We start from the raw sequence: 25,032 nt of genomic DNA on the forward strand, positions 1-25,032 counted from the left end.
TGAGATGTCAAGTTCATCACTCAGCAAAATGCCTGTCAGGCAATCAGAGGCTGCAGCATATTAAAGAGCAAATATGGATATTCAGAACTTCATCCGAAAGAGTTCAGGTTGAGCAGCTTGAGGTATCAGTGAATGAGGTGGAGAGAAAGTCATAGTGCAGTAGCAGCAGCAGAAGAGTTAGCCAGAGGATTGAGCAGGGTTGGTGGTAGCTAACTAGCTAATCTCCCTCAGCATAAAGATTGGCTAATGCTAACAAGCTAGAGTTAGCACTCGGGATCCTTAAGCTATTGGGTGTCAGAGTTATTTAATAGTATATTTAGTGAATGGGCAAGCTAAGGATGTTAAATCATGATATGGGGCAAAAAAGTATTTAATCAGCCACCAATTGTGCAAGTTCTCCCACTTAAAAAGATGACAGAGGCCTGTAATTTTCATCATAGGTACACTTCAACAATGACAGACAAAATTAGAAAAAAAATCCAGAAAATCACATTTTAGGATTTTTAATGAATTTATTTGCAAATTATGGTGGAAAATAAGTATTTGATCACCTACAAACAAGCAAAATTTCTGGCTCTCACAGACCTGTAACTTTTTCTTTAAGAGGCTCCTCTGTCCTCCACTCGTTACCTGTATTAATGGCACCTGTTTGAACTTGTTATCAGTATAAAAGACACCTGTCCACAACCTCAAACAGTCACACTCCAAACTCCACTATGGCCAAGACCAAAGAGCTGTCAAAGGACACCAGAAACAAAATTGTAGACCTGCACCAGGCTGGGAAGACTGAATCTGCAATAGGTAAGCAGCTTGGTTTGAAGAAATCAACTGTGGGAGCAATTATTAGGAAATAGAAGACATATAAGACCACTGATCATCTCCCTCGATCTGGGGCTCCACGCAAGATCTCACCCCGTGGGGTCAAAATGATCACAAGAACGGTGAGCAAAAATCCCAGAACCACACAGAGGGACTTAGTGAATGACCTGCAGAGAGCTGGGACCAAAGTAACAAAGCCTACCATCAGCAACACACTACACCGCCAGGGACTCAAATCCTGCAGTGCCAGACGTGTCCCCCTGCTTAAGCCAGTACATGTCCAGGCCTGTCTGAAGTTTGCTAGAAAGCATTTGGATGATCCAGAAGAAGATTGGGAGAATGTCATATGGTCAGATGAAACCAAAATATAACTTTTTGGTAAAAACTCAACTCGTCGCGGTTGGAGGACAAAGAATGCTGAGTTGCATCCAAAGAACACCATACCTACTGTGAAGCATGGTGGTGGAAACATCATGCTTTGGGGCTGTTTTTCTGCAAAGGGACCAGGACGACTGATCCTTGTAAAGGAAAGAATTAATGGGGACAATGTATCGTGAGATTTTGAGTGAAAACCTCCTTCCATCAGCAAGGGCATTGAAGATGAAACGTGGCTGGGTCTTTCAGCATGACAATGATCCCAAACACACCGCCCGGGCAACAAAGGAGTGGCTTCGTAAGGAGCATTTCAAGGTCCTGGAGTGGCCTAGCCAGTCTCCAGATCTCAGCCCCATAGAAAATCTTTGGAGGGAGTTGAAAGTCTGTGTTGCCCAGCAACAGCCCCGAAACATCACTGCTCCAGAGGAGATCTGCATGGAGGAATGGGCCAAAATACCAGTAACAGTGTGTGAAAACCTTGTGAAGACTTACAGAAAACATTTGACCTCTGTCATTGCCAACAAAGGGTATATAACAAAGTATTGAGAGAAACTTTTGTTATTGACCAAATACTTATTTTCCACCATAATTTGCATATAAATTCATAAAAAATCCTACAATGTGATTTTCCGGATTTTTTTTTCTCATTTTGTCTGTCATAGTTGAAGTGTACCTATGATGAAAATTACAGGCCTCTCTCATCTTTTTAAGTGGGAGAACTTGCACAATCGGTGGCTGACTAAATACTTTTTTGCCCCACTGTATGTGTGTTGTTAGGTATCCTGCTAGAAAAATAAGCATTTCACTACACATGCCATAACATCTGAAAAATATGTGTACGCGACCAAAACAATTTCATTTGATTTTGACAGCAACAGACAAGACACAGTGAAAGTGACAGAGGACAGGTGGGGAGAGAACAGAGGTGTGTTGAGCACACAGTAGACTGTATCACTTCAAGCTCTGCTATATATTCTAATTAGTTCTATTTATTTGCACCAAAAAAATGTAATTTACCGGGGAGGTGAAAAAGCCTGTGAAATTACTATTAAAACAATTGTTTACTTTTACACTTTTTACAACCAGGACAGGATGAGAGAGGAGGGTAGACAAGAAACAGAAACACAGAGTACTAAAAGACAGCAACAGAAGGCAGACAATAGAGACAGCAACAGACGACACACAGAAAGTGATGGGGAGAGGCAGAAGAGGGGTAAGACTATCACTTAAAACTGCTCAATGGATTCTAATTACACATTGTGTGTGTGTGTCAGAGTACTGAGGGATTCTTTAATCAGTTTGAACGGGTCAGAGTCTGTGTTTTACGTTGTCGAGTGGTTTTTGGCAATACACTGTATATGTATGTGTTCGAGAGTAGAGAGTGTTCCAGAGTAGAGAGACCACAGGGAGCCTGGATCCCACCTTTGACACTAAACATGTAGCAGGTGGGAAGGTGCAAGTTACCTTGAAAAATATCTAATCGCTCAATGTTCATCTCAAAGTTCACCAAATTCATGCATTTAGCTGTTGAAATTTGGTCCGTTTTTTTTGGGACCGGGGAGAATGCCCCTGGACCTCCCTACTGTTTTTGGGCTAAGCAAGCCCTATATGTCTTCAAATCTTAGAAACTAGCCTTTCTTAAAATAGCCTTTACTTTCTTTCTAAATACTTCAAAGTTTGATTGAGTCTGCCTGGATGGGCGGAGTTTGAAATTTTCACTTTTGGAACTGTTCCATTGTTTCCATCAGGCCAGGCACACTCAATTAATCAGAGACAGAGTATTTGAACCCAGGTATCTGGTATTATCTGCCTGCCCTAAGAAACACAGCGTAACCCAGCCCTATAAAGCTCCACTCCACAGGGGAGCCGGGATCCCACCGTTGACACTAAACATTAATTAGTCTGACATTTGTTTAAGAGCCATTTACTGGTGTCCTGGTGAATGTAAAGAAGGCTCTGTGCATGGCGCCTTGAGACATGGGATATAAACTATGCACTGCAATCACGGCTGTTTGTGATGACAGCGGGAGGCTGGTGGGTGAAGGCTCCGCGCCACACCTCGTGAGAATGGGGCTTTTGGAGCCTTAAGGGCAGCTGGGAGTCGATGAGGGTGGTCGTAGCGAACGCAGCGAGGGAGCTGGTTTTGATCATCCGGCTAATGACATTGGAGGCTGGACCCCCTGTTACCTGCCCTGGAGGGGAGGGAGAGGGGCATTCTAACAGGTGACGAAATTACACACTGTCAGATCCCCCTCACCCAACCAACATGAGAGGTGCCCTTCGGCAGCCAGGAAATCAGCTCCAGATTCCTCTGCAGTAGAGTGGAGTAGTGGGAATGTGTGATGGTGAAGGTGAGGTGTGTGCGTGCGTGCATACATGCGTGTCAAGAGACAAACCAGTGGGAGTGGGGGGGGGGTTACCAAGATTGTTATAGAAACATGCACTCCCTTGCTGTCTAACTCAATTCATTTCAAATAAACTCCTCTCCACTCCTGTCTCCTTCCTCTCCCCTCCCTTTCCCTCTTCTCTTCTCTCCCTACCTCCACTCCCTGCAGATGCAGCCTCGGACTGGGGGGGCTTTGGAGAGAGCAGAGAGGAGAGGCATAAGAAGGGAGTATCCAGGACACTCCACTGAGAGTAAACAGTGTCACAGCCCTGTCTCCTCGCTGGATGGATGACTCAGAAGAGGAGAGAGAGAGAGCGAGACACTTGGTGGGAGAGGGGGATGGAGGGAAATTCCTCTCCACTCCCTAAACAATGCCATCTCAAGTCCCACAGCCCACATTCCCTTCTCTACTGGCCAGAAACATTGTACCCCAATGCCTTATATTGTACATTTCATCTACTCTTATCCAACCCAATGTTGCCCCATCTCTTTCCACTGCACAGGACCTCTCATGATAACTCCCTCGTGTCAGCTCCTAGCTAGCCATGCAGCTCCTAGTTAGCCATGAGTTCATCAAAGTCAGTAGCTACAATGTGATTGTCATAGAGCTTTTCATGTCAATATGGCACCCATGAAAATGTGAAATCTCAAACATAGTCTGCCAAATGTTCAATAGAGGATCCAGATATTTTTTCTAACCTCTTTGGATTACAACAAAATTAAGTGTACTTGTATTACGTATTGGATCACAAAAAAATATATAACTTTTACATTACTGTATAGTATACCAATAAAATGGTCACAAGTCCTCAACTGGCAGCTTCATTAAATAGTACCCGCAAAACACCAGTCTCAACGTCAACAGTGAAGAGGCGACTCCGGGATGCTGGCCTTCAAGCCAGAGTTGCAAAGAAAAAGCCATATCTCAGACTGGCCAATATAAAGACAAGATAAAGATGGGCAAAAGAACACAGACACTGGACATAGGAACTCTGCCTAGAAGGCCAGCATCCCGGAGTCGCCTCTTCACTGTTGACGTTGAGACTGGTGTTTTGCGGGTACTATTTAATTAAGCTGCCAGTTGAGGACTTGTAAGGCGTCTGTTTCTTAAACTAGACAATCTAATGTACTTGTCCTCTTGCTCAGTTGTGCACTAGGGCCTCACACTCCTCTTTCTATTCTGGTTAGAGACAGTTTGCGCTGTTCTGTGAAGGGAGTAGTACAAGATCTTCTGTTTCTTGGCAATTTCTCACATGGAATAGGCTTAATTTCTCAGAACAAGAATAGACTGACGAGTTTCAGAAGAAAGGTCTTTGTTTCTGGCCATTTTGAGCCTGTAATCGAACCAACAAATGCTAATGCTCCAGAAACTCAACTAGACTAAAGAAGGCCAGTTGAATTGCTTCTTTAACCAGTTTTCAGCTGTGCTAACATAATTGCAAAAGGGTTTTCTAATGCTCAATTAGCCTTTTAAAGTGATACATTTGGATTAACACAATGTGCCATTGGAACACAGGAGTGATGGTTGCTGATAATGGGGCTCTGTACGGCTATGTAGATATTCCATTTTAAAAAATCAGCCGTTCCCAACTACAATAGTCATTTACAACATTAACAATGTCTACACTGTATTTCTGATCAATTTGATGTGCTTTTCTTTCATAAACAAGGACATTTTTAAGTAACCCCAAACATTTCAACGGTAGTGTATATGCACATTTGTTTATGGGGGATTGGAAATTATGCAGACAATTACAATGATGGAAGCTACAATCTATCTGCATTATTAAAGCTGATCTACACCCCCAAAAAATAAAACTATTTTTCAAAAGCTTTGCTCCTTATAACACTTCCATCCCCCAAGACCCACCCCATCCACAGTACCCCTCTCTTACCATAACAGTTGCGCCCGTCGCCCCTGTACCCAGTGGCACACTGGCACTGGTACTGCTGGCCCTCTCCGGGCAGACATTGGGCGGTGGTGTCACAGTCATGGGTTCCTGAGTAGCACGGATTCACCTGGACAGTTTCTGGCGGTTCCATTGAGGAGACAAGGAGCACATCTTTAGTTACAAACCAAGTCAGTTGGGATTTACGGTACCACCTAAAACGAACATATTTTGAAGCCTTAGTATGGCCTAGATTATGAAAAAATTATCTATAAGCAAATTCATACTATGTAAAAAAGGCGTTATAAGACGTACTTACAGCTCGCGCTTTGCCACGTGGCCTCTATCGGATGGCGACTTATAATTGATTTGTAAAGCCAAGCCTAAAATTGTTAGTTTAACGTGAGACCAACTTAAATGTATGTGATTCAAAGTGCCTTCACGTACCATTTGTTTGTGGTCAATACTGCTTGTTAAGAACAGAAAGGACCGCACACTGAAAATGCTTCTAATTTACCACCTTTAATGACAACGTTTAGATCCAACACGGGTCTTCATCTGGTCAAGCAGACTGAGTGATCCAGTCTTCAAATATATACATATTTCACCCCACATGATCATTACGCACATGATTCATTGTTGGTGTAGATACAATACAATAAACGTAGGCAGGGCTCTATATTAAACATTTGTATTCCCAGCACTGGTGCTCCCAACTTAAAGTTAGGTGCACAACATAAAATCCAGGAGCACCAGAAGATATATATTTTTTTTATTGATTGAGATAGCATTTATATAGGCCCAATATGCTTTAACTACTTTTGATGCACATGTGCTCTAGAAACTAATATTTAACCATGTGAAGACATTTGTTTATTATAAAAAGCTAAAATGTTGATACAAAAACCTGTCATTGAAATTACAAAGTCATTTGTGGAATATTAGATTTCTGCATTGTGTAAATGCGCCACCTATTGAGATGCATTACATAGGAAAAGGTACACTGTCTCTTTAAGAGCGTTCAAGTTTGAGTGATGACGTGCAAAAGATCAGACATTCATTCACTGGTATAATAATTGCTCTTCTAAAGAAGCTACCCCTTTTCCTTTCTTTCTGTGCTCCCAAATGTTTAAATATACATGGTTTATGAACACGGCCTAAAAACACACTTTTTGGTCCACCAGCCACTGTGGCAGGTAGATCAAAAATCTAACCAGCCACTCAGAATTTTTACCAAAGAATAAATGTATTCACCATTGTAATACCAAAAACCACAGAAAAACTCATTTTTTTCCACTATCAAAATCACACTTTTTTAATAGAAAAAATAACAACATTAGATGTCCTTATTCCACAACAATGCTTAATTAAACCACACCAGGAAACCACTTTTGAGGTCTTGGGAAGAAATTACTGACATTTAATCCTAGTAAAAATTCCCTGTTTTAGGTCAGTTAGGCTCACCACTTTATTTTAAGAATATGAAATGTCAGAATAATAGTTGAGAGAATTATTTTTCAGCTTTTTATTTCTTTCATCACATTCCCAGTGGGTCAGAAGTTTACATACACTCAATTAGTATTTGGTAGCATTGGCTTTAAATTGTTTAACTTGGGTCAAATGTTTTGGGTAGCCTTCCACTAGCTTCCCATAATAAGTTGGGTTAATTTTGGCCCATTCCTCCTGACAGAGCTTTTTCAGGTCTGCCCAGTTCTTTCTATGTGATTGAGGTCAGGGCTTTGAGATGGCCACTCCAATACCTTGACTTTGTTGTCCTTAAGCCATTTTGCCACACATTTTGGAAGTATGTTTGGGGCCCTTCTCCATTTGGAGACCCATTTGCGGCCAAGCTTTAACTTCCTGACTGATGTCTTGAGATTTTGGTTGCTTCAATATATCCACCAGATTTTCCTCCTTCATTATGCCATCTATTTTGTGAAGTGCACCAGACCCTCCTACAGCAAAGCACCCCCACAACATGATGCTGCCACCCCCGTGCTTCACTGTTGGGATGGTGTTCTTCGGCTTGCAGGCCTCCCCCTTTTTCCTCCAAACAATGGTCATTATGGCCAAACAGTTCTATTTTTGTTTCATCAGACCAGAGGACATTTCGCCTAAAAGTCTGATCTTTGTCCCCATGTGCAGTTGCAAACCAGTCTGGCTTGTTTATGACGGTTTTGGAGTAGTGGCTTCTTCCTTGCTGAGCGGCCTTTCAGGTTATGTCGATATAGGACTCGTTTAACTGTGGATATAGATACTTTTGTACCTGTTTCCTCCAGGATCTTCACAAGGTCCTTTGCTGTTGTTCAGGGATTGATTTGCACTTTTCGACCAAAGTACGTTCATCTCTAGGAGACAGAATGCGTCTCCTTCCTGAGCAGTATGATGGCTGTGTGGTCCCATGGTGTTTATACTTGCATATTATTGTTTGTATGCACCATTCTCTGGAAAGGCTAGACAATGTTGTGCCTGAAAAGCCCAGGAGGGCGGCCGTTTCTGAGATACTGGATCCGGTGTGCCTGGCACCGACAATCATACCACGTTAAAAAGTTGCATTCTAATGTTCAATCGAACATTATAGCAAGCCATGTGACTCACTGTCTGTAGGAGCAATCCATTTTCATGGACATGGTGGTGTATCTAATAAACTGACTGGTGAGCGTATATATCATATGTGAAGATTGAAATCCGGAGTTGTGTCTTTAATCTATCCAATGGTGAATCGACAATTAGGCAAGTCGACTCGATTCCCTGGAAACCAGACAGAAACAAAAGCATTCCTGGCCTAATTGTACAACCTCATGTACAATTATCCATGTAAGACAAGACACATTCACACACAGCCATGGACCACATGGCAGAGAAACACAGTGAAACACAGTGAGAGAGAAAGACTGAGTGAGAGAGACAGAGACAAACACAGAGAAAGAGAGAGAGACAGAGACAAACACAGAGAAAGAGAGAGAGACAGAGACAAACAAGAGAAAGAGAGAGAGAGACTGAGTGAGAGAGACAAATACTAAGTGAGAGAGACAGAGAAACACAGAGAGAGAGACAGAGACAAACAGAAAGAGAGGGACCGAGATAGAGAGGGAGAAAGAGCTGGGTGAGAGAGAGACAGGGAGAAAGAGCTCGATGAGTGCAGGCCAGCCCCCCCCCCCCAAAAAGAGAGAGAGAGACAGACAAACACTGAGAGAAAGAGAGAGAGGGACTAAGTGAAAGATCAGGATAAACCAAAATTACAACACAGTCAAAACAAAACTATATTGCTTATTGGGAAACACAAGCACAAAGCAACATGCAGTGCTATCTGGCCCTAAATCAACAGTACACTGTGGCTAAATATTTGACCATGGTTACTGATCAAAACCTTGACAAAGTACAGGCTCAGTGAGCACAGCCTTGCCATTGAGAAGGGTAGACACAGGAAAACCTGGCTCCCTGTAGAGGAAAGGCTGTGCAACCACTGCACCACAGCAGAACCTGAGACGGAGCTGCATTTCCTGACAAAATGTAAAAATATAAAACAATTAGAGAGTGTCATTTCCCCAAATTTGAAACCCTTATTCAAGGTTTCAAAGACCTCTCTGAATGAGAGTAGGCTACCCGTCCTGTTGGGGGAGGACGCAGAGAGCTGTGGGTTGGCAGCGCACAACATTGCTGCCTGCCATAAGTTGAGGGATAGTGTCTGACAAACCAATCAACCTGCACATGTACTCTACTGTATGCTTATTGTTATTGTTGAATGTATGGTTATTTTGACACTTGGTTATTGTTGTTACTGTTGTCCTGTTAACAATTTTGATTCTCATTTTTATTTTATATTGTAAATTTCCAAAATAAGCTTTGGCAATATGTACATTGTTACATCATGCCAATAAAGCAAATTTAATTTAATTGAAAGAGAGAGCTGGATGAGTAACCGGATGAGCGCAGGCCAGGGTTCCCCCCCAAAAAGAGAGAGAGACTGAGTGAGAGAGACAGAGACAAACACTGAGAGAAAGAGAGAGAGGGACTGAGAGAGATGGATGAGTAACCGGATGAGTGCAGGCCAGGGTTTCCCCAAAACCACAGATGACTCAGAACACAGAAAAATCTAGTTGGAAATAGGAATGTATATGGGAATAATTTTGAAATGTCCAAATCGTACAGCCAAAATAACCACAGTCTTTACATGACTAAACCCACCGTTATTGGATGCGACTATAAGAAATGTGGAGGGTTGACATGGTATGATGATGCAGTGTATGTCTACTGTGTTATGGTTGGAGTATGATGGTGTAAAGGAGATGATGGTTCAGTGAACCACACTCGCACCCGAGTTAAGGCTTAAGCTCAGCGGGCTAACGCAATGATATGGTGAGCAAAAGACACGGGAGACCCAGTCAGTCACAATGGTTCCACATCAAACCGATGAGTGGTGAGTGTTCTAGCATAAAATGGCTTCTGAGCAACAGTATGGGGTGATGTGTACAATGTGAAAGCCCAATATAACAATTCCATTTGAAATCAACTTTTACTGTAGCTGCATTGGCTAACTGTGCCGATACTGGAGGCAAAGGATTTTAACACAGCTGGTGCTCCGCCATAGCCGCTCTGGGCGACCTTGAGGGTCAAAGCACTTGACCTGGCTCGCATGACACACTTAAAATGGCAGTAAAACACAATAAAAGACACCCCTCACTCTCTTCTCATTGTTTACGAGCAGGGGGGTCCCTTACACAAGCTTCCTAAAGACACGCTAGGGGGGTTAACTACACTCGTTCTCTCTGATCTTCTGTTTTAAAGAGAGAAGACGGGACCCCATTGTGTTCAAAATAAGAGACTTTCCTGGGAAAGAGTCAAAGGGGCCCCAGTATTTAATACTGCAGGCAAGCTAAAGTCTGCGCCCCTTCATCGGTGATTGGTCGACAGTAGGGATTCTTCAATAAAGTCTTTGTTGTCTTTCGAGAGATGACTCGCTTTCCTATTTTTTCAATGAGAAATACTGCAGTAACCATCGTAGTTAGATGTAACATTGCGCATCTAAGATCTCCTCAGCAAAAACGTTGAAATGAATGACAAACTCATTCGGTTTGGCTAACCCTTACAAAAAAAGATTGCAGCAACTGCAGTCGACTGTGGTTTTGTGGATGCAGTAATTGCAGAATAACTGCAGTGTACAAAATGACTACAGACCAGGGTTCATTCCCGGGCTGTGCAACAACCGGCCGTGGCTGGGAGTTCCATAGGAAGGCGCTCACTTGGCCCAGCGTCGTCCAGGTTAGGGGAGGGTTTGGCCAGGGGGGCTTTACTTGGCTCATCGCGCTCTGGTGACTCCTGTGGTGGGCCAGGTGCCCGCGGGCTGACCCCGGTCGCCAGTTGAAATGTGATTCCTCCGACACACTGGTGCAACTGGCTTCCGGGTTAAGCATGCCGGGTGTTAAGGAGCGCAGTTAGGTGGGTCATGTTTCGGAGGACGCATGACTCCACCTTTGCCTCTCCCAAGCACGTTGAGAAGTTGCAGTGATGAGACAAGATCGAAATTGGGGAGAAAAAGGGTCAAATTCAACAAAAAATATATATACAAAAAAAGTACTTATTTTGGACACAGTATTTGCAGTGTACTGCAGTTATACCGCACTCTGACTACAATATTTTTTCGTAAGGGATGCGCCAGCCGAACAGAAGCACACTGATGCCTTTATTCCTCTCTCCTTCTCAATTAACTCTTCTCCTTAGTCCTCTTCACTTGGTCTTCTTCCCTCTTTCCGTGCCCCTCATTCTGCCGCTCTCGCTCTCTCTCCTCAATTCTGAGACTCTTCCTTCCCTCTCACCCTCTCTCTTTCCCTCCCTCCTTCCACAGTCACATTAAAGGCACAGTTGTCACGACTTCCGCCAAAGTTGGTCCCTTTCCTTGTTTGGGCGTCGTTCGGCGGCACCGGCTTTCTAGTCACCACCGATCCATGTTTCATTTTCGTTTAGTTTTGTCTTCATTATACACACCTGGTTTCCATTCCATAATTAATGTTCCTTATTTAACCCTCTGGCTTCCCTTTCTGTTTTGTGCGTGATTGTCATTATCATGTGGGTTCATTCTTTGTGCTCTGGATTTTGTGTTTTTCCTTGTTCGAACATTGCCTATATTATTGAGTAAATTCAGATTATTACTCATACCTGTGTCCTGCGCCTGACTCCGCCTTATCCATTCACCTAATCGCTGACACCAGTGCAGTCATAAACGTGATTTCCTGTGTTTTATTTATTTATATATATATACACACACACACGCACACAATGAAGGTTGGAATAATACTGTGAAATTGTGAAAATTATGATAATCCGCTTTAGTGTAAGAGTTGTTTGAAAGGACCGGCTGAAATTTCGGCTTATTTTGGTGGGATGGAGTTTTGACCTGCCTGATGACAGTCAACAATCAACGTAAGGTACATAAAGGTCTAACACAGCCATTTTTATCTCAATATTAAATCATTTCTGGGTAACAATCAAATATCCTACTGTGATTGTTTTCAATTGTTTGTGTGAGTGCGTGCATTTGTGTGACACTAAAAACAAACTAAATGTAAGAACGGGCAAAGGAATTGGGAGGGGAGGAGGAAGGACAATGGCTGCATTTTACTTCAACAATTTCTGGATGATTTGAAGAGCACCATGGGCCCTGGCCAAAAGTAGAGCACTATATAAGGGTATAGGATGCCATTTGGGACTTACAGTCCATCACAGCCATGACAGTCAGTTCATCCCAATCCCCAATCATGACTCACTCAGCCAGAGTAATTATATGTATTTTACCCAAGAACTCCCAGACAGCACCAGCTGGGCCCCCCCCCCACCCCAACACTAGACCCCCACACCCAGCTGGTTTGGCCCCATGTCCCCCAGGCCCAACCCCCCCCTCTCTCTCCTTCCCTGTGATCGGAGCTCTCTCCTGGGGCATCGGAAACATGGTATTGCTCCCGGGTCTCTGCTCTGGTTCCCATGACATCACTCCTCAGCTATTCCTCACAAACCCCCCCCTTCCTGTAAATCTGTCATTGGAAGGGATATTATTTCCCAGAGAGCAGCAGAGATTAACAATAACCCCCCTTCCTCTAGCACTGACATCCCCCTCCGCATGACAGCTCATCGCAATACAGCTTTTCACTGATGGGGTTGAGATAAATACTAGTGTGTATGTGTATGTGTGTGTATGTGTGTGTGTGTGCGTGGTGTAAGTGTGTGCATGTCCGTGCATGTCCGTGCATCTGTGTGCGAGTGCATCTCCCTCTTCCTCCGTCGGCCGCACTGGAGGCCTGTCCTGTCAAAACATTTCAGTGTAAGCGTCTTACAATATTGCTTACGACAAAGAAGACGAACGGCTTTTCAAAAGAGGGCAGCATTACAGCGAAACAAGACTCTTTCACAGACGCAGGTGCTGCCGCAGCAAACCTCCTCCCCTCGGATTTCCTTATATCTTTCATACAAATGGACTGCGTCAGCCTCAAGTGTGTGGGAAGGAGGATGAGGAATAATAGGATGAGGAGGATGGTGAGGTGAAAGGGGTACAGGTTGTCCTTGAGGAACATATGAGGCCACGGCCTCAGATGGGACCTCAGCGGAGGCGCACGCTAACCTCGCACTCTCTATGAGGGGGGATGGGAGAAAGATGCAAGGAGACATATCCCAGACTCACCCTGTCTCCCAAGAGGGTCCCAGACTTCACCGGTGTGAATGAGTGATGTAAAGGGGGGGGGGGGTACTGTGTGTGTACTCAGTGTGTATGAGTAACCTCATCTCTGGAACTTGAAAGCACTGTAACTGGGTTGACGTCACAACAAGCCCATTCCTGTTACAACCGTGACCAAACCTTGACCCAAACGGGTACCATAAAGACATACATCTTTACTGACTCTAGCCTTACCGCTGCGGAGACCTAGCGTAAGCATGTAGCTATTTTATGGGGGAAGAAATCAAGTGAGAAATCAAGTGTGATACACATGTCTAGATGGGTTTTAGTGCTTGGATTTATCGCACATAGGGGAGTGATTTCCTAACTGATTTGTTTTTTACACTGACAATGAGTCTTGCTCTGTACACGCTGGGCTGTATTAAAGGCATGCAGCCATGTCTGCCAAAGCCATAGTAGTCTGCATCACAAATCTGACCTTACTCCCTACGTAATGCACCACTTTTGACCAGTAGTGTAAAGTACTTAAAATATTTTTTACTTAAGTCGTTTTTGGTGGTATCTGTACTTTACTTTACTATTTATATTTTTGACCACTTTTACGTCACTACATTCCTGAAGAAAATAATGTACCACTTTACTCCATACATTTTCCCTGACACCCAAAAGTACTCCTTACATTTTGAATGGCTAGCAGGACAGGAAAATGGTCAAATTATCAAAATAACACTTATCAAAATAACATCCCTGGTCATCCCTATTAGCTCTGATCAGGTGGACTCACTAAACACAAATACTTCATTTGTAAATTATGTCCGAGTGTTGGAGTGAGCCCCTGGCTATCTGTAAATAAAAAAAACTAGAAAATTGTGCTGTCAGGTTTGCTAAATATAAGAAATGTGCATGTACTTTTGATATTTGAGTATATTTAAAACCAAATACTTGTAGACTTTTACTGAAGTAGTATTTTACTGGGTGACTTTCACTTTTACTTGAGTCATTTTCTATTAAGGTATCTTTACTTTTACTACAGTATGACATTTGGGTACTTTTTTTGACCAGAGCCCTATGGGCCCTGGTGGAAAGTAGTGCACTTTATAGGAAATAAAGTGCCATTTGCGACACAAACCTATATATGCTTCACTGAATTATGGATCGTCGTCTAGTTTCTACTGGCTGTCGGAAACCTGAGGCAGGTGGCTTTCCTTTCTTTACAGTATCTGAACAGCAGTGACAGGTGGGCTGAGATCTATCTTGAGCTCATGGGATGTGGGAAATGAAAAAGTGAGATGGAGGGAGTGGGATAAGGAGTGAGAAAGAGAGAGAGCAACTCACGCCGGCACAGATATCCAGTGAGAGGAGAGAAAGAGGGGGATTACTCAGTGTCATCTGTCAACGTGTTAATAAAGGAGCCATCCCAAAAATGAGGGGAAGGAGGGAAGGAGGGAGGGGCACTAGAGGCTGAGGGGGAGTACTGTACATTCTCAGCAGTGATTCAACAGCAGATACTGGACTTCTATGGCTAATGTTAACGAAGACATCACCCAAAAAAATACATGTTCACAGTTGACATACGCCCACACTCAACTGACTCTACTTCATTTAATACTAGTTTAATAACAGGTTTATAATTACTATTGTATGCCAAAATTACCCGGAAACTTTACCTTTCTAATTGTCATCTTTCACAAACGTCTGCACAACCAAACAAAACACATACCCAGCCCCATACCTTTTCCCATCACACAACCTCACAGACAACACTAACAACAAGAAAAATGGACACTAACTTCCGAACTTTAAACTTGAACTGACCTCCGACTGGGCTTATCTTGTTGGTGATGGCGTATCTCAAGATGTTCTCGTCCTTGACGTACATGACAAAGACACGCTCCGTGGTCAGCTGCAGCGTCTCAGGCCCCGCTCTGAGCCCGTAGCGGCAGTCGTGGTACGTGATGTTCTGATGCAGTTGAAAGGTGAATGTTTCCGAGCCACGCTCCGCCGACACCACTGTGAACTCCCGCACCGACGTGGACCTCACCACTGAGAGTGGGGAGAGGAGAAGAGACTACATTACCCACTATGCACCAGTAGAAGCCTGTAGAAAGACTACATTACCTACGATGTACGAGTTTAAATAGTCTATTGACAGAGTACATTATCAACAATATATCATATTTAAATTGTCTGTTGTTGACGTATCCGTGCTGTAATAAAGCTTTTAAGTCATTTATAGAGTCATGGCATATGAAACAATTTAGCATTGGTGTTACTGGGTGTCATGAATGCTCTTTACATTTTTTTTTACAACCACCATTTGTCATAGTTTTATAACTGATCAGACACATTCTAGAAACACCACAGTCCAAATAGTATATATTTTCTTTCAAATACTTGAGCAGCACTCGATTGAACTTGCCTGGCGCAATGGAACCAATGGAATAGTCCCAAAAGTGCAATGCCCACCCGTCTAGCACTCTAGGCAGGCTCAATCAAACGCACAAAGTATTCTAAAGAAAACAAGCACCATTTTGACTCAGGTCTGTGCGGATCTCCCACTGGTCACAGACATCAGTTCAACATCTTTTTTATTATTAATATTTGGTTGAGTTGACAACTAATGTGAATTCAAAATGACCATGTTATTGGATTTAGGTACAAAGTTGGGTGACAAAAAAACGTCATCACGTAGAATTGTTTTGTTGAAATGACGTGGAAATAATGTTGATGCAACCTGTTTTTTCCCAGTAGGCTGTTTCTAGAATGCTTATGATCTGTTACAGTTGAAGTCGGAAGTTTACATACACTTAGGTTGGAGTCATTAAAACTCGTTTTTCAACCACTCCACAAATGTCATGTTAACAAACTATAGTTTTGGCAAGTCGGTTAGGACATCTTCTTTGTGCATGACACAAGTAATTTTTTCAACAATTGTTTACAGACAGATTATTTCACTTATCACTTTCACTGTATCACAATTCCAGTGGGTCAGAAGTTTACATACACTAAGTTGACTGTGCCTTTAAAAACAGCTTGGAAAATTTCCTAAAATGACTTCATGGCTTTAGAAGCTTCTGATAAGCTAATTGACATCATTTGAGTCAATTGGAGGTGTACCTGTGGACGCATTACCTGGATGCTCCCAACCTAGGGAGCAATTTCCAAACACCTGACGGTACCACGTTAATCTGTACAAACAATAGTACGCAAGTATAAACACCATGGGACCACGCAGCCGTCATACCGCTCAGGAAGGAGACACGTTCTGTCTCCTAGAGATGAATGTACAGCAAAGGACCTTGTGAAGATGCTGGAGGAAACAGGTACAGAATTATCTTTATCCACAGTAAAAACGAGTCCTATATCGATAACCTGAAAGGCCGTGAGGCAAGGAAGAAGCCACTGCTCCAAAACTGTACTTTTTTGAGAAATGTCGTCTGGTCTAATGAAACAAAATTAGGAATGTTTGGCCATAATGACCATTGTTATGTTTGGAGGGAAAAGGGGGAGGCTTGCAAGCTGAAGAACACCATCCCAAAAGTGAACCACGGGGGTGGCAGCATCATGTTGTTTGGGTGCTTTAGTGCACTTCACAAAATAGATGGCATCATGAGGAGGACAATTTGATGGATATATTGAAGCAACATCTCAGAGCATCAGTCAGGAAGTTAAAGCTTGGTCGCAAATGGGTCTTCCAAATGGACAATGACCCCAAGCATACTTCCAAAGTTGTGGCAAACTGGCTTAAGGACAACAAAGTCAAGGTGTTGGGAGTGGCCATCACAAACCCCTGACCTCAATCCTATAGAAAAGTTGTGGGCAGAACTGAAAAAGCATGTGAGAGCAAGGAGGCCTACAAACCTGACTGTCAGAAGGAATGGGCCAAAATTCACCCAACTTATTGTGGGACGCTTGTGGAAGGCTACCCGAAACGTTTGACCACCCAAGTTAAACAATTTAAAGGCAATGCTACCAAATACTAATTGAGTGCATGTAAACTTCTGACCCACTGGGAATGTGATGAAAGAAATAAACGCTGAAATAAATCACTCTCTCTAATATTATTCTGACATTTCATATTCTTAAAATAAAGTGGTGATCCTAATTGACCTAAGACAGGGAATTTCTACTAGGATTAAATGTCAGGAATTGTGAAAAACTGAGTTTAAATGTATTTGGTTAAGGTTTATGTAAACTTCAGACTTCAACTATATGTACTACGGTTTGGTCTGGAGCAGTGCACATTGAAATAACATTTTTACCAAGACCAGAAAACCCCCTTCTTTTTGATGACCCTAACTAACGACCCTGGTCTATAATCAGCCCTGGCAGGATGAGTGGCTCTGCTAATTGAACACTTCCTCATCCAGTGGGCCTTTCAGATGAAACACAGTTTACGTTCTGGGGAGCACGTAAAAAAATCTGTCCCCGGCTTCCTCTAAAAGGAAGTGGAGGCAGTGAAGTCTCAGAGGTTGGTTCTTTTTATAGTCCCAACCGTCCACTAGCAACTAGCCCCCTCCGATCCTTATCTCCAAGTAACGAGAGATAGCTGAGACACTCAGGAAGGGGAGAGAGAGGCTAGTGGCGCCTTTGTTGCATCATGACATTAGATCAGATGGGGACCAGTTAAATGGTAGTGTAGGTAATGGAAAAATTATTTAGTTCGGCTTATCAAGTTAGGATTCATTTGCGAGGAGATATAAGAGACACATCTGCTTTCCCACTGTCTAAGTACTACCAACAACTTTTTATTTTGAAATAGAGTCAGTGGAGTACAGGAAGAGAGGAAGTCATGACTCGGGCAAGGGAGAACCTCCTGAAACTACCACCTAATACTCAATCTAATACTCAAAGGATTTCCTGATCAGGTTCCATAGTCGGTAAAACCACTGGGCTCCAGTTATGGCTATGCTCCAATGTCTATGATAGCTTACCACTTATAATGTATATATGCCCAAAAGGTGAACTTCATTCTAGGTGGTATGCTAGTATGCTAGTGTGGATACTGGAACCAGAGACATAAAAGGCCCAGAACGCCTGTGAGGTAAGGTGGGGTGGAGGTGGACAACTAAAATTTCAATTTGGTTAATTCCGGAAGCAAACTGAAATTCCAATACCAATTGAAATTTTCCACAAAGAAAAGCAATGATAATTCAAATTTGAGTTAATTCCTGAATTGAAAGAATGTAAATGTAATTTACACTTCCCAACCCTGGTGGGCAGTGATTGGCTACTTATTGGCTAGCGCACCTGAAGGGTAGTACTGATAGGTCTCCTTGTAGGGCTCCATCTGCACGGTGGCGCCGGGGGCAATGAAGGGCACGTCGCCATGGAGACGGGTGTCAACACTGAGGTGGTTCTCGCTGTCCAATCCTTGGGCCGTCTGGACGATGCTCAGCCGCTGGTTGCCGGGGTAAAAGGTAACCTCGGCGTGGCGTGTGAACTCAGCACCTGTGGGACAGGACGTGACATCATAAGGAAGTGATATCGCTATATAAGCGACAGGAAGAGATGTCATAATGAATACATGGCAATGAGATTTAACCTTGGGTGGTTTGAACCTGATATATTCTTATTACAACTATAACAATTGAGTAAGGTCTTTGCTATTCGGCCTTCACTGAGATAATGATTTATACATGTTTTAACTTAGGTGAACTTAGCACATATGAGAATAATATCCATTATATTTGGCTTTCGTGAAAACTCTCACACAAGCCTGCTTGCTCTTCTCGAAGATCCTACACATCTTCCACAAGCCTCTTCTTCTTCTGTGATATAATGACGATCCGCAAACAAACATTAAAGGTGCATGACCCCACCTACTGTGCTCAAGTGTGTGGTCAATCACAGTTTACAACATTAGCTCCACATTTCTAAATCCTCCTACCTATAACTCAGTATTTCTGAGAAAATAAAAAAAGCCCTACTAACTTCTAATAGACCCTCCCCATCCCCAAAACACTGTCCAACCTCAGTGACCCTACACTTCAAGCTTTCCCTCTTATCAACATAGTTACAACAATATAACAACACATGCTCCACCATTTCATTGACTATACACTCCAGACACAAACCATTCACATGCTGCCAACCAGATGTACAATATCCTAGACGCAATTGAGCAAACTCCACCTCTTCCTTCCTAATCTGACCTTTGAATCTTGGTCCATCTAAATTTCTTAAGAGGGCATATAAATGCCAGCCCTTGGGCTCCGAGTCCCATCTCTTCTGCCACACATCTATCAAAAAGAATCTGATCTTACATTTGGCCTCACCTCTAACTCGTTTTAAAGCTCTTTTGGCTATCTGGTCTACAATTTCATTCCCTTCCACACCCAAATGGGCTGGGACCCAGCAGAATCTCACTACTACACCCAGTCTCTCAATTCTCCATAATAACATTAATGCCTCCAATAGTAGGTCAATCTTATTAGATTTGCCAGATGATAAACTATTCAATACAGACAGGGAATCTGAGCATACTATAATTCTGACAGGTTGAATCCACAAGCCTCTTAGCTTGTGAGTCTAAACACACATCAACGGAACACCTGACTCAAATTAGCCTGAGAGGGGTGGAGTAGGCATATCCCCCCTCTGGAGACAACACAGCTGTACGACTTTAAACTGACTTTACACAAACACACAGAGCGGCCTGAAGTCTGCCAGCATGGGGGCAGCCTCATTCACAGACACACAAACGAAGCACGCACGTACACACACTCACCACAGACACAAACAAACAAAGCATGCACGCACACACGCACACACCACAGACACACACACACATACCTAACTATGCAAATGCATGCAGTGGTGACATCATGGAGAACAGTTTTTATGTAGAGATTAAAATATGTGGGTGGGTGGTAGCCTAGTGGATAGAGCGTTGGACTTGTAACAGAAAGGTTGAAAGATCGAATCCCCGAGCTGTCATTTTGCACCTGAACAAGGCAGTTAACCCACTGTTCCTAGGCCGTCATTGAAAATAAGAATTTGTTCTTAACTGACTTGCCTAGTTTAAATAAAGGTAACATGTATGTAACAGTGCCACACTAACTCTGAGGGAGACTGTTGAGTGTGGTACTAGGACTCTGATGAGAATTGGGACCCTCCTATATTGCCCAATAGGCAAAATTGGTTGCAATGATGTCATGTTCAGGTTAAATACTGTTTGTAAAAGGATGTTTTGTTAACGTGGTGACAATTTCACTAAGCGTCAGTAACATCATGACTCAGCTCACCTGTGATCTTGAAGCCAGCCTGGCTGTTGGGCAGCTCCAGGGCAAAAAGCCAGCCAAAGAGCTCTCCGATGGGCGCCACAGGCATTAGTGCCCATCCCACGGGCTCGGGCACCTCGCTGATGGCGGTGTATGCCCGCCCGTCACTCACTACGATGTAGGCATGCAGGTCCACGCTGTTAAGGTCCACAGGGGTGGAACCTACTATCACTGTCCCGCTCACCTTGCCATTGACGCGATGGGGAGCACCTGAGAGAATAGAAGGGGGGAAAGAAAGACATGCTAACAAATATATACTACAAATAATGAATCAATGTATTGGGCATGCATCATAAAAGCAGATTTATGCTTAATCCGGTCAAAACTGAGAATGCAGTCTCCGCAATTCATGCTGCTCGCATTTTTCAGAAGGGATACCAGAAACTTTCCCCACACATCGCCTGTCAACCAATCAGTGTCTGTGTATCCAACACAAAACATGTAGAGAACACCAATACCACACACAGCACACATCTGCACCAAATACAACTCCATAGACATACAAAGTGACAAAACAGACGGCAATGGAATTTAAAAAATAATTCCTGTATTTTTAGCTTAAAAACAGGTCTTTGAAGTGTATGACTTAAGGAACAAACACACAGCTACTGAGGAAGCAGGAAGGGACATGAGTGTATTTTGGGCACATAGACTGGGCGTATAGGTACCAGCATTGGCATCAATTCCATTTCATTTCCATCAATTCTGTCACGGATCCCTCCAGAACTTTCATTACGCACACCAGGCCCCTATTCCCATTGATTAGTAATTGTATGTGTGCCCTGTCGATTATTGTTACAATGTCCGTTCGTTCGTGTGAGTACCTGTGCTGTGTGTTTTGGCTTTCATGCCATTGTGGAATGCGCAGATGATTACCGGTCTCATCCCATGTGTTAATCATTGTGCGCTTGTGCTATTTATTCGAGGTACTCCTCGCTCTTTTGTTTGGGTTTCAACCATGTCTGTTGTATACGTGTTTGTTTGGTCTTCATCCCTGTGCCTTTACACGGCACGCCGTAATTTGGATATAATTAAACAAAACAAAAATATATATATATATATCTCCCGATCCCTTTATACCGACGTGACAAATTCAAATATTGAAAAAAAATTGAAAAGTGACATTTATTCTTACCTATTTTGGTAATTGACTGAATTGATATGGAATTACTGTAGTAATTATCTCACTGTGAAAATATGGCTCAGGTCCCCACTTTGTTGACACTGTTGACAGTCCCAATTTGTTATGTTCCTCTATTTACTACAAAGCACCCTGTGTGTGTTTGTGTTCCTGTTCCATCAAAGCACCCACAAGAACTTAGACTGAATACACCATCCCGCATACATGTCTGTCAGTGTCTCCCACTGTCTCTCAAATCACAAAGGCTTCACAAGTACCACGTTTGACAAGTCTTGACACTCCAACCCTGGAATATACATAAGTTTGCCTTGACACTTCTACCTAGAACAATGTGTTCACATTTTGTTGTGAAACTTCAGTCTCTAACAAAACACCTCATTCCTGAGGATGAACCAACCCAGTGGAAAGTCAGTCAGGGTGACATCATCCCCTCCAACTCTTTCAAGTAGTCGACTGACTGTATTTGTCAAAGCATTGACTGGCTGCCAAAACATCCGGTTATAAAGCTAACATTTAAATACCACCCCCATTACTTTACATGCCCTTCGACACACACACACACACACACACAAACCCAAACCCTTGGGTTAATAACAAGCAGCCAGACTAATAAAGGGAGTCGGTTGAGAGTGCAGAGGGTGTGTGTGTGTGTGTGTGTGTGTGTGTGTGTGTGAGAGAGAGCGTTTATACTGCTCTCCAAATAGGAATGTCTGTCAAGCCACTTCCAGGTAATTAGCCAGCTAGCGAGGGGCTAGAGGAGCTCGGCATGGCCCAGTGACCAATATGAGGATTGTTTGAGGAGCCCACCACTGCATCAGAGGTGTTGATCTGTCAGGAAATGGTTGCAGGGCCTAGAAACAAGATGATGCTGTCATGTGAGAGAGAGAGCCAGGGGGGTTTGGAGAGGGGGAGGTGGAGACCAGGTTTTTATGGGTCTGTGAGAGTTTGGGTGAGAATTGGTGTGTGTGTATTTAGGAGACGGAGAGTTGTAGTGTGTGAGTTTCTTTTCCCTCTATGCAGCAAAAAGTACATACATATCCCGCACACTAACGTTCAAAAGTTTGGGGTCACTGAAATATCCTTGTTTTTGAAAGAAAATCACATTTTTAGTCCATTAAAATAACATCAAATGTATTAGAAATACAGTGTAGACATTGTTAATGACTATTGTAGCTGGAAATGACAGATTTTTAATGGAATATCTACATAGGCGTACAGAGGCCCATTATCAGCAACCATCACTCCTGTTTTCCAATGGCAAGTTGTGTTAGCTAATCTAAGTTTATCATTTTAAAAGGCAAATTGATCATTAGAAAACACTTTTGCAGATATGTTAGCACAGCTGACAACTGTTGTCCTAGAAGCAATAAGCTGGCCTTCTTTAGACTAGTTTAGTATCTGGTGCATCAGCATTCGCATTTGCATCAGCATTTGTGGGTTCGATTACAGGCTCAAAATGGCAAGAAACAAATAACTTTCATCTGAAACTTGTCAGTCTATTCTTGTTCTGAGAAATGAAGGCTATTCCATGCGAGAAATTGCCAAGAAACTGAAGATCTCGTACAACGCTGTGTACTATTCCCTTCAAAGAACAGCGCAAACTGGCTCTAACCAGAATAGAAAGAGGAGTGGTAGGCGCGGTGCACACTTGAGCAAGAGGACATGTACATTAGAGTGTCTAGTTTGAGAAACAGACAAGTCCTCAACGGGCCGCTTCATTAAATAGTACCCACAAAACACCAGTCTCAACATCAACAGTGAAGAGGCGACTCCGGGATGCTGGCCTTCTAGGCAGAGTTGCAAAGAAAAAGCCATATCTCAGACTGGCCAATAAAAATAAAAGATTAAGATGGGCAAAAGAACACAGACACTGGACTGAGGAACTCTGGGCTATACTCTGCCTTGTCTCAGGGTAGTAGGTTGAAGATCTAGTGGTGTGGGGGCTGTGCTTTGGCAAAGTGGGTGTACAGGGTCTCTCTCTCTCTCTCTCTCTCTCGACCCAATTTCAATTCAAGGGGCTTTATTGGCATGGGAAACAGTGTCTCTAATATGGTCATACATTGGGCAGGAGGTTAGGAAGTGCAGCTCAGTTTCCACCTCATTTTGTGGGCAGTGTGCACATAGCCTGTCTTCTCTTGAGAGCCAGGTCTGCCTATGGCGGCCTTTCTCAACAGCAATGCTATGCTCACTGAGTCTGTATATAGTAAAAGCTTTCCTTAGGTTTGGGTCAGTCACAGTGGTCAGGTATTCTGCCACTGTGTACTCTGTTGAGGGCCAAATAGCATTCTAGTTTGCTCTGTTTTAGCATTCTAGTTTGCTCTCTCTCGACCTGAGCCCTAGGACCACGCCTCAGGACTAGCTGGCCTGATGACTCCTTGCTGTCCCCTGGTCATGCTGCTGCTCCAGTTTCAACTGTTCTGCCTGCAGCTATGAAACCCTGATCTGTTCACTGGACGTGCTACCTTGTCCCGGACCTGCTGTTTTGGACCCTCTCTCTACCGCACCTGCTGTCTCTAACTATGAATGATTGGCTATAAAAAGCCAACTGACATTTACTCCTGAGGTGCTGACCTGTTGCACCCTCTACAACCACTGTGATTATTATTAGCTGACGCTGCAGGTCATCTATGAACGTTTGAACATCTTGCAGGGTTCTGTTATACTCTCCAACTGGCACAGCCAGAAGAGGACTGACCAACCCTCAGAGCCTGGTCCCTCTCTAGGTTTCTTCCTAGGTTCTGGCCTTTCTAGGAATTTTTTCCTAGCCACCGTGCTTCTACATCGGCATTGTTTGCTGTTTGGGGTTAGGCTGGGTTTCTGTACAGCACTTTGTGACATCGGCTGATGTAAAAAGGGATTTATAAATACATTTGATTGATTGACGTTGAGACTGGTGTTTTGCGGGTACTATTTAATTAAGCTGCTAGTTGAGGACTTGGGAGGCATCTGTTTCTCAAACTAGACACTAATGTACTTGTCCTCTTGCTCAGTTGTGCACCGGAGCCTCCCACTCCTCTTTCTATTCTGATTAGAGCCAGGTTGCGCTGTTCTATGAAGGGAGTAGTTTCAAAAGAAAGGTCTTTGTTTCTGGCCATTTTGAGCCTGTAATCAAACCCACAAATGCTGATGCTCCAGATACTCAACTAGTCTAAAGAAGGCCAGTTTTATTGCTTATTTAATCAGAACATGTTTCAGCTGTGCAAACATAACTGCAAAAGGGCTGGTTGCTGATAATGGGCCTCTGTACGCCTATATAGATATTCCATTAAAAATAATCAGTTTCCAGCTACAATAGTCATTTACAACATTAACAATGTCTACACTGTATTTTTTTAAATCAATTTGATGTTATTTTAAAATGGACCAAAAATGTGCTTTTCTTTCAAAAATAAGGATATTTCTAAGTGACCCCAAACTTTTGAGCGGTAGTGTACCTTTCCATTAAGGCAATGTGAACTGTGGAAACAGAAATA

The 25,032-nt window shown here is 43.2% G+C and overlaps 1 protein-coding gene across 2 annotated transcripts in view; it reads right to left on the bottom strand.

Annotated features, from left to right (window-relative positions):
- The window catches only part of nid2a (nidogen 2a (osteonidogen)), a 100,518-nt gene that overhangs the window by 42,863 nt on the left and 32,623 nt on the right, over window positions 1-25,032 (bottom strand). For both annotated transcript variants that reach the window (XM_029674911.2, XM_029674910.2), the window contains exons 6-9: window positions 20,383-20,628; window positions 18,386-18,586; window positions 14,951-15,178; window positions 5,476-5,610 (exon numbers count right to left, since the gene is read on the bottom strand). In XM_029674911.2, coding sequence (XP_029530771.1) covers window positions 5,476-5,610; window positions 14,951-15,178; window positions 18,386-18,586; window positions 20,383-20,628 — 810 coding nt within the window. The remainder of the gene's footprint in view (window positions 1-5,475; window positions 5,611-14,950; window positions 15,179-18,385; window positions 18,587-20,382; window positions 20,629-25,032) is intronic.

This window comes from Oncorhynchus nerka, linkage group LG12 (genome assembly GCF_034236695.1).
Source record: "Oncorhynchus nerka isolate Pitt River linkage group LG12, Oner_Uvic_2.0, whole genome shotgun sequence".
NCBI classification, from domain to species: Eukaryota; Metazoa; Chordata; class Actinopteri; order Salmoniformes; family Salmonidae; genus Oncorhynchus; species Oncorhynchus nerka.